This window comes from Protopterus annectens, chromosome 13.part0 (genome assembly GCF_019279795.1).
Source record: "Protopterus annectens isolate FY-2018-M chromosome 13.part0, PAN1.0, whole genome shotgun sequence".
Lineage (NCBI taxonomy): Eukaryota > Metazoa > Chordata > Ceratodontiformes > Protopteridae > Protopterus > Protopterus annectens.
In genome coordinates, this window is record NC_056747.1 from 625,954,018 (window position 1) to 625,965,265 (window position 11,248).

General features: G+C 38.8%; 1 protein-coding gene across 1 annotated transcript in view; it reads left to right on the plus strand.

Annotated features, from left to right (window-relative positions):
• The window catches only part of LOC122788352 (kelch-like protein 10), a 77,065-nt gene extending 66,677 nt beyond the window's left edge, over positions 1-10,388 (plus strand). Inside the window, exon 5 of the mRNA XM_044055423.1 lies at positions 10,038-10,388. Coding sequence (XP_043911358.1) covers positions 10,038-10,388 — 351 coding nt within the window. The remainder of the gene's footprint in view (positions 1-10,037) is intronic.
• Positions 10,389-11,248: the final 860 nt, after the last annotated feature.

Consider the following 11,248-nt stretch of genomic DNA (forward strand, 5'->3'; position numbering starts at 1 on the left):
CTAAGCCCTCTCCGCAAATTCGCATAAACTCTAATATATCTCCCTAGCTATCAAAAACCACACGCACCCTAATGAAATCTAGAGAAAAGTCATGGAAAAGATGGACACATAGCAAACTCTCTCAGGACTTACAAAAATATAAAGAACTCAGAAATCTGGCAAAAAACATATTAATAAAGACAAACGAGACTTCTATTTCAACCCTCCAACTGCTCTAAAATCTAATCCCCAAAAATTCTGGAATGCCATAAACCAAATATTACATCCTGGAAATCCCTCCTCTCCCAATACATACCCAGACAAAACACCTCGAGAAATAGCCACAGACTTTAATACCTACTTTATTGAATCCATATCAAAGCTAATTACACCTAAATCTAACTCCATTACTACTAACTCACCTAACTTCCCTAAACCTGCTCCAACTACTAACTCTACACCTACCTTCTCCCTCAAGCCGGTGCCTACCAGTTACATCAAAACTTTACTCTCAAAATTAAAACCATATTCAGTATCAGCTGACATCCCCTCATCTTTTCTTCAGCTTGCAGCTGACTCTCTTGCTCTTCCTATATCTATACTGATCAATTGCCCCATCTCTGAGTCTAAGGTTCCTTCCATCTGGAAACAATTCTATACCCTACCTATCCATAACAGGGGTAACTCCTCAGATATAACCAACTTCAGACCAATTGCTATCCTCCCCCCTCTCTAAAATACTGGAAGAAAGCCCTACTATCCTTCCTTAACTCAATTTATCTAGCCAGAGATGACCACAACCTTATCTCTTGTCTCTTCCTAGACGTTTCAATGGCTTTTGACACTGTGTCTCACCCTCTTCTCTTGGAAAAAACATCTAACCTCAACTTCTCCTCTGATACTGTTGCATGGTTCTCCAGTTACCTCACTGATGGACAGCAATCAGTAAGATGGCACTCTGCACTATCCCCCTTACTCCCAGTAAAAATGGGAGTTTGCACTATCCCCCTCACTCCCAGTAAAAATGGGAGTCTGCACTATCCCCCTCACTCCCAGTAAAAATGGGAGTTTGCACTATCCCCCTTACTCCCAGTAAAAATGGGAGTTTGCACTATCCCCCTTACTCCCAGTAAAAATGGGAGTCTGCACTATCCCCCTCACTCCCAGTAAAAATGGCACTCTGCACTATCCCCCTCACTCCCAGTAAAAATGGGAGTTCCTCAAGGCTCTATACTTGGGCCATTACTTTTTAATGTATTCACTAATCAACTCTATACTTCCTGTCCTCTATCTTGCGTACTACAATATGCTGACGACTCTATAGTCATCACTATTGCCAGCTGTCCCTCTGAACTTTTTTCAACTACTCAGACCTCTTGGCTCTCCAATAACCACCTCATCCTCAACCCTAAAAAAAAAAAAACTATTATTCTTTCTCCCCAAAATTGCTAGCCATATAAAATCGATCTTCTCCATGCAATCTCTTAACAATACTCTCATTGACATTGAATCCAGCACAAAGCTCCTGTGTGTCACCATCGATGATCAGCTGAAATTTGACCTACATGTTTCCAATTGCATTAAGAAGATTTGCCAGAAATTAGGTCTCCTGTACAGAAATAAAAAGTTCCTCACAACCGTGGCAAATCTTTCCCTCTCTCTGTCTCTTATGCCTACCTTCTACCCAGTCTTTTCTATAGCTCCCAAATTCTCACAGACTTGAATTCCTCACTCCTGGGCAATCTTGAGGCTACCTACAACAAGGTAGCTATATTTGTGGCTCAACAAATCTATAAATCCCATCACTGTCTCTCTCTAAAATATCTAAACTGGCTCTAACTACCCCCCCCACCTTCTCCTGTCTCAGTTCCAGATCATTCCCTGTCCTATACCCCCATCTCCTACTATTCTCCTTCTACACCACTCCATAGCTCTACAGAAAGGCTGCTACAAGTATATAAACCCAAGACCAAATCAGGGTGCAACGTGTACAGCTATCACCCAGCAATTGCCTGGAATAATCTCCCTCTAAAAATCAGGCCCCTCACAAATCCTAAACAATTTAAATCAGCCCCTAAAGAGTATCTTAGTATTCTCTGGGCTTGTCACCGTACTTACCCTACATAAGCACAATCTGCGAAAGCTTCTATAAATACTCAGTACTACATCACCTGTCAAATGGTTACTCTCAGTATGTACAGTGCTGTGTTATGAAACATTATACTTGTGAATATATTTTTCTTAATTTGAGACACATTGTATATATTGTCATATTTGTCACATCTGTATACATTGTAATAGTCTCTCAAGACCTGATTTTTTTCCCTATTTTTAATTATTCTGTGTACATATTAATTGTATGTTATGTGGAGCTTTTCTCCTTGGACCTCCGCTAAAAAAGAGCTACTCAGCTCATTCGGACATACCCGGTCAACAAATGTAAAATAAATAAATAAAAATAATAAATAATGAAATAATTACATAATTGAGGGGTAAGGCTATATAAAGAGATGAGTTTCTGCCAATGCTTTTCTACTCTGATGAAGTACATTATGAATTCTACAGGAAAAAAGCACTCAGTATGGCTTGGTTTTTGCTTTAAAATATTATAATTTTAGTTCATCCTAGTGGTCTGGATTTGTTTTATATATTTATTATTCTATATCTTGCAGGCAAGTGAAGTATAAAAAGTAATAAAATAACTGCCATACAAGAAAACTGAGTGAAAAGGGCCAAATGCCTGCTTATTTATTTTATTTTTATTTTTCAGTTTGATAACCAGGTAGGTGGACTGGTCACCAGACCCTTTCCAGCCATCCCCTGGGTCCTTTATGGCAGCAGGCATTGAACAGAATGCATTAATTACTGTAATAACCAGGAAGTGCATTGTTGTACATACTATCTTGAAATTATACAATATCAATAGGAATATATTATCTGCATATTCTCCCAAGAAGAAATGTAATATAAAATTACAACATAAAGACATTCTTCAAAATTCAATCAAATGCCAATAAAAAAGAAAAGAAAATGTTACATTATATAATTAAATTGATTGTTTTCCTACTTTTGTTGCATGGGAATTGTGTAATTGTCTTAATGGTTTCAATTATTTAATCACAATGTGTGAAATTGTTTATATTTAAAAGACTGCATGATGCTATAGATGTTGTTCTTTGAAGGTAATTTGGCTGAGGTACCAGAAGCACCAGTAAAGTTTGATGTATAGCTTAATTTTGCCTTTGTCTCCTTATTTTTTGGTTTTTGATTTTGTTGGTGAAGTGATTGTTGTTATTTTCTAACCAATACTGACTGACAACTACTATGGATTTCTAACTATTATCCTGAAAGCATAATTGGATACATGTTCTTTTAATTTAGTTCTGAATGTAAAATGAGTCTTTTGCTTTCTAACTTCTGCTGGTAGATTATTCCATGTGGAAGGGCCTAATGTGGTTAAAACCCTTACCCCTGTGGCCATTTTGAAAATCTGGATGATGATTTCTTTCATAGTTGTACCTAAAGGAGTAAATGTATTCACTAATGTGCAATTTTAGTTTTATATGACATTGGCCTTGCTTGATAATTTCAAAGAGCGATGTGCTTATTAGTAGGATTGTTCTGCTGTTTACTAGTGCCCAAAGTCTGTCAAAATGTGACAATGATGAGTGTAGGCATCAGTAAGTAAGAGAAATCTGCATATCTTGTCTTCAGCAATCTGTATTTTGTGAGTGCTGGTTCTAAAATGCATTGTTAATAGTGTCAGGCCATATTCAATTTCAGGGATGAGAACAGATCTGAGTAGTGTACATGGCATGGAGGGACACAGAGAAGATGGGAGATCTTACTACATAGGTTTAATTCAGTAAATGCTGTGATAAACACCCAGTTTAGAATGGGCAGTGTTTTATAGTCATTTTGTTATTCAAAACCACGATTCTGTTATCTATTAAGCAGAGAAAAATGTGGTCTGTATTATCTGAAATTGCTTTTCAGCATCGTTTCACCATGGAAAGGAGTACTAGGAAACTCCATGCATTAGCGGAGTGAAAAGAGAAGGAGTCGGGAGGGAGTATAACGACTCCTAGATCGAATTAGTTAGAGTACTGTGGGGAGCAAATGAGAGTCAGAATTGAATTCTGGGATGTCCAACTATGGGACTAGACTAAAGAGATGTGTGGTGTGTGTGTGTGTGTGTGTGTGTGTGTGTGTGTGTGTGTGTGTGTGTGTGTGTGAGTGTGTGTGTGTGTGTGTGTGTGTGTGTGTGTGTGTGTGTGTGTGTGTGTGTGTGTGTGTGTGTGCATGAGTGCATGCATGTGTGTGTGAGCATGTGCATGTGTTTGTTCATCAAAGTAGTCAGTAAAACAAAAGTTATTTTGCCACTATGGCTAATTAGCTTTTTTGAATTACATTTATTTTAGATATTTTGGCTATGACATTGCTTGCACGAGAAGGAATTGATTCTTTGCTTTAACAAAATTGTTGTGATGGAACCTCAGCTAGGAATTAAAGAACTATAAATTGTTTTGGTGATTTGGAGATCAAACTATTAGGTCCAGTAAAGTAATTAATTAGATGAAGTTCTGATATCTGAAAAAACAAAACTGCAATGTGTCTGGAGCCATTTTGAGACTACACTTTCATCTCTCCTTATGATTTAAGATGAGACAATGGAGACTGAGGAAGGCAATGAGAAGCTTCACAGAGAAGATGCCAAAAGGGTGCTGAAGGACAAAAGGGACAAAAGGAAACATTTGTGTGTGTGAATTCCATTTGTTTAAAGAGTACAATGAGAGGAGGTGACAGTGAGGTTATGTGTACCAGGGCTTTGATAAATGTACAGAGATTCCTTATGATTATATCAGCAGCTGCATAAGGAAGCAAGCTGGATGTCATTGTCCTCCGAGGGACAAATACATTGCTGGGAAAAGGATAGGAAAACTTTAGGAGGGACTTGGGGAGGTGCCTTAGGCAAGCAACATAAACTATAACATTCTTAGAGATGCTGTCTCTTCATAGTTTGGTTGAGACTAATGGGTTCTACACAAGGCTACTCAACATATGATTCAATAGCCACTGCAGGACTGAAGGCTTTGCTTTGATGGGGAATGCAGCTCAATCTGCTTGGACCGATGCAGACCATTGTTGCTATGGGGGTCTGTAACTGCTGTGAAAATGGCTCAACATTATGTGATATGATTAAATGCTGCATTAGTGAGCTTTTAATTTAGCATGGCAGAAACAATGCATGACAAGTGCACATGCTCAGATGCACACAGCCACCAAACCTACTGGCATTTTGGACGATGGGCATGTCTTTGGGATTTGGGGGAATACTGTGCTAATTTCAAGACAGTCAATATACAAAAACTGAAGCAAGGTAACTAGAAAATTTACAGTAATGGTTACCAATGCACAAAAACAGACACCCAAAAACAGAACAAGAATATGGATCATACACTTTGGTTGGGAATTTTTGGTGCTGGTAAGCTTGCTGTTTGCTTGGAGATTATTGTGATATGAAATGCATGTATAATGTTAACATTTTCTTTTTAATGTGCCTAAGCAAGGTCCTTAAGTATGTAAAAATTAAGTAAGGACTGTGTGTTTTCTAAAGGATTTCCAAAATGCCATCGCAAATTGGCATTTCAAGAATCGTGTGTAGCACCAGAGAGGTAATTTTCATACTTCTCTGCTTCTTTCTTCTTCTTCATCTTTTGGCTTTTCCTGGTTAGGGATCACCACAACAGATCCCCTGACCGCTCATGATTGGCAGTGGAGTTCTTACGGTGTCAAGCTGCCAGGCCGGCACCCAACCTTCCACAGAAGGCACACACGCACACCTAGGGCCTAGAGTGTCCAATCCACCTACAGCATGTCTTTGGGATGTGGGAGGAAACTGGAGCACCTGGAGGAAACCCACACGACCACAGGGAGGACATGCAGACTCCGCACAGAAGGCACCTCAGCTGAGGATCGAACTGGAGAACCTCTTGCTGTGAGGTGGCAACACTAACTGCTGCACCACCGTGGCCGCCCCTGTGCTTAATACTACAACTAGCTACAGCCAGTGTCAAGAGGTGTGAGTTACTATATTGCAGTTCAGGCAGCATTATATATTTGATTTCCAGTCAGACATATTAGTAGGTTATTGAATGTGCAAGGAGCTGGTGCTTTCAGTCACATGTCTGTGAATCCCCATTATACGTAGTTGGAAATCTGCTCTTAGACTCTGGCAAAAACAAACAACAATGTTCAAGTTTTCACATGTAATAAGAAAAATGACATACTGCAACTATCTAGGTTCACTAGTGAATTCACTGGTGGAACAGAGGTGGAAAGTCCTGACTATAGCCCAGACACCATGGATTGGATTAGTGGCTCTGACGACTGACAGAGTGGCAGGGACAGATGGGTTTTACCATCCCAGGGAAGAGAGTAGCCCCACAGGCATTATTCCCTACATACAATCCCTGGTGTAGGCTGGGGACATGAGAGAGTGGTGTAATCCAAACAGAGGAATGGGGAGGACCTTGTCTGAGCTGCTGTGGAGGTAGAGCGATATGTCAGCACATCTGTTTTGTATTTCTACCTTTGGACACACCTGTGATCACAGGGGAGGGAGGAGAACCAGGGGTAGGTCATAAAATAAAAAATTCACAGATAGAAAAAATTGATGGCATGACCCCCCCCCCCCCCCCCAGTGCTGCCCTGAATCAGAGATAGACTAGGGGTAGAAAGAGAGTCAATATAATGGATGGGGACACTGGAGGTATGTCATAAAGAATTAAGTATGGGGAGCCAAACAACACCTATAGAATTATGTACTAGCAACATTCAGCTTAAGCAACTGATATATACGTTCATATTTATTATCCTGAGACAACAATAAAGGTTTAATGACAGACGTTACTATATTGTAGTGTCTACTAGTTAAATCCTTAGATAAGGCATTTGAAACATATTGATTTGTCAAAGTTAATTTCAGTAAGTCCCAATGCTCTGAAGCAGCTTTTCTGAAATCTTTTTTCAGTGAACCTACAAATTAAGATTTTTTTGCATTGTTGCAAGCCCTCTTTTACCACTCCCCCCATACATGAGATACATGAGGGAAGTCCCCACACCTCCTAAGTTATATATACTAACTCTACAGTTGCACAAATTTGAGGAAAGGGCAAAGTCAGTTATGTTGAATGTAGGTTTTCAGTGAAACCATTTCAGACCACTAGGAATGGTAGAAACTGCCTTCATGCACCTCTCATATTCTTCAGCATTTTTACTGTTGTCATTTTCCTTAATTATTTATAACAAGAGAGATCGAAAGACAGAGGAATCCTTTAAGTAATGAACTCAAGATGAATTACACTTACAACAAAGGTAGCGGAGATTCTGCAAAGGACTCAGCTACCCTTTAAAGTGGTAATATTAAACATTTCTGTCAGGGTGCTCAAGGCAGGAATATGGCCCACCTGATGCCTTTTTACTCACTGTCTTTGTATCTGTTGCAGAAAACAAATCACTTTTGCTTTGCAGAACTTTTTTTTCCTAAACAGATTCTATATACCTGTTTATTGTGATTCTTTATGTGTCTGTGTGTATGTTTGTGCTTGTGCATGGGTCTGTATTTATTTATACAAAAAATAATGTCTTTTATATGGTATATATTATTACACCCATGGAATCCACACAAAGATAGAGTTCTGATTAATTTAATAATCACATTTTCTTCATTTTTCAGAAACACCATCATGTGGATTCAGAAATAACCCCAGTGCTGGCACTAAGATCACCAATTTGCAATTTACAGACATGTTAGCTGCAATAAGGAAAGACCTCATTATAAGTTAATTTGCATGTCTCTGAATTGCCCTTAAATACCTCAAGTGCAAATCAGCACTTTCCTGCAGTAGTTAATACTGGCAGACCATGCATCATGTTGACACAGGCAACCCGCATCATTCACTCTGCCACACACACACACACAGACACACACACACACACACACACACACACACACACACACACACACACACACACACACACACACACACACATAGGCATACGTCTTACCTGTCGCAGAGTTGACAGAACATTGCCTGATGTTTCATTTTACTTTTTTGTTCCTGTCCATGTAAATCATAAATCTTTCAGTCAATAATGCCAGATATTAGACCATTCTTCTTATTGTTATTAATTTACATTGTGATGTTGAAGCCGTTGCTCTACTAACTTTTTAAATGAGTCCATCCCTGGTGTCATCTTGTGCTCCTCCTGGCTTTATATTGAAGCCTCTCCCACACCGACACACTGCTAGTGTTGCCTCCTATAGGGACCCTTTCTTTCGTAACTCATGGACTATTGCAATTATTGTGATTATTGAATCATGATAGACATCAAAGTTGCATAACCTTTGTTACACTAACTGATTAGTTACTGTAGTGGGTCAATGCTATTGCTTTCTGTGTCAACAATGCAGGGTTCAAAACTTTCTCCTCCATTTTATTTTACATATTTTTTTAAGCACTAAGGTAATATTTTCAAGTATACCTAGTGTCTAATGGTAGTACACAGGTAATGTCCAGAATTTGAGATGGGACACAGGATGTGAATCTATTTTAGAATCTTTAAGGCACCCTATATAATGTATCCCTGGTATCTATTGTTTCCTCACAACCCATGTCATCTTTCTGTCTTTAAGGCATACAGAATATCCCCAGTATCTAGTGTTCCCCCGACCAACCTTGCTTTCTTTTTTTAAGTGCCTTTTGGCATCATAATGAAGAGTATCCCTGGTGTCTAGTGTTCCCCCGCCAATATTGCAGGACTACACACGTTCACTCACACTCACACTCACACTCTCTCACACTCACACTCACACTCGCTCACACTCACTCACACTCTCACACATCATGACTGTCTATGTTAGAATCGCTCAGCTGTGTAAATGCCTTAGCACAGGCATTTCCGGGGGAGAGCACATGGTTAATTAGCATATGCCTCTCCCCTGGAATACCTCATTAGCATTTAGCATGGCTGCAAAGACAGCCCCCCCCCCTCCAGTGTGGTACATCTTCATGATAACGTACCATGGTGAGAATGTCTCTGAATTGGAAATGTTCACTGAGAAGTATATACCTTGCAGTAACCTTTCTGAATCATCCCCTTTATTTTTTAGTCCTCATTTATCATTTTTCCTTTTATTTGTGTATTTTATTAGACTGGTCTAATGCTCTATTCTTCACCCTGAGCTCTGATACTGAAGTGCACAGAGTTCAGTTCACATTTCAGCATTTCGAAGTTTCACTTCAATGATTGTGATGTTCCTGTGGACCCCTCATAGACATGCTCAGAAGGAACCCTAGCACTATTTATTTATCTGAATTTAACACAATAATCAACTAATCCAGTTGCTTGATACATGTTGTATGTATGTAAATACTGTCTGCGTTCTCTTTCCTTTTAACTCTCTTCTAGCTATTCTTCTTTTTAAACTGTATACTGTCACTGTCATCAGAATTTAGTTTTATCTTCCATATGTCACTCCATCGTTGTTCTGCAAATAGACCATCATACTCTTAGAATTACACAGATAATAAAAAATGTTAACTGTCTACTGAAACTTGTGAATGCCTATCTAGCCTGGGTTGTAGCTAAAATGGTTGATTGACCAGTCCATCTACCCAATCAACAAAGTTAATAAATAAATAAACAACTCTACTGTGGACATACTTCAGGCATAGCCTGAATTTATTTGTACAGTGCAGAAGAAGTGCTGTGTAGTATCCAGTCAGAAAAGATGAATGTCTTAGATTTAGAGAAGCCGGGTTATGAGTTTTGACAAGATAAAGGAAAATGTCTTTCAGTGTTACTTATAAAAATTCAATATTTCTAGGGCATCCGTTCTTCTGTACTACATTAGATTTTTTTGTAGGATTAGTAAGAGTATAAAGCTGCTGTACAGCATCAAGCAGTTGGATAATAAACCATTGTTGAGTTTATAGACTGCAAATATGGCTGTCAGTTGCCGAGTTAACCATTTTCATCTTCCTATGTTATAGATTGGAGGCTTTGATGGAGAAAATAGACTTAGCAGTGGAGAGGTCTACAATCCCCTTAACAACACTTGGAGTACCACTTCCAACATGCTGACCCCTCGTAGCAACTTTGGAATTGCAGTAGTGGAAGATTTGCTGTTTGTTGTTGGTGGTTATACTGGCAGAACAACTACTTCGAGTGTTGAATGCTATAATGAGAAGACCAAGAAATGGTGTGCTATGCATAAAATAGGCATCTCCCGCAGTGCTTTAAGCTGTTGTACCATTCCAGGCTTGTCAAATGTCAAACAGTTTGTACTGCCAAGACACTGGGTTGTCACTATAAAAGGAAGTGAAATTATCAGCTTGCACTGATACATTACCTGTCTGAGCTGTAATATTTACTACTGTGTTTCAAAGAATGCAATAAAGGAATACTGTTATGGGCAAACATATGTCATGTTTATCATTAAAATATATAAGCTTTATTTTTTAATGCACAGTCCTTATAGTACAGCAGGGTTACATACATAGACCTCATAACACCACAAACTATAATTTGTTATAAAGAACATCTGTGATTTATTTATGGAGTACACAATCCAGAAGTACTGCAGTTGTTTCATCATGTTCTACTAAACATATCAGGAGCAGATACATTGCATTATACAATGACCCCCCCATTAATATTCCAAAACGTGCACGCTGATTGGTCAGTGTGCATGTTGTAAATCAGAGTTATAGTAATGGAAAAAGGACCGGTCGCCCAAACTTTTTCCATTAGTATAACTCTCTTTTTTTTTTTTTTTACAACAACGGAGAACGCAAGATCTCCATTGCTTTTTACAACCTGTCTCGCTATGTTAAACTCGTTTAACATAGCGAGACAGTTTTAAAAAAAAGTATTGGAGATCTTCCTATCTCCGTTGCTTTTTTTAAAGGTGTCTCGCTATGTTAAATGGGTTTAACATTGCGAGACAGTTTTAAAAAAGCAACAGAGATTCTCCCTTGCTTGTTTTAAAGCTGTCTCGCTATGTTAAACTCCTTTAACATAGCGAGACACTTTGTAAAAAGCAACGGAGATCTTGCTTTCTCCGTTGCTTTTTTCAAAACTCTCTCGCTATGTTAAATAGGTTTAACATAGCAAGACAGCTTTAAAAAAAAGCAACAGAGATTCTCCATTGCTTTTTTTAAAGCTGTCTCGCTATGTTAAACTCCTTTAAGATAGCGAGACA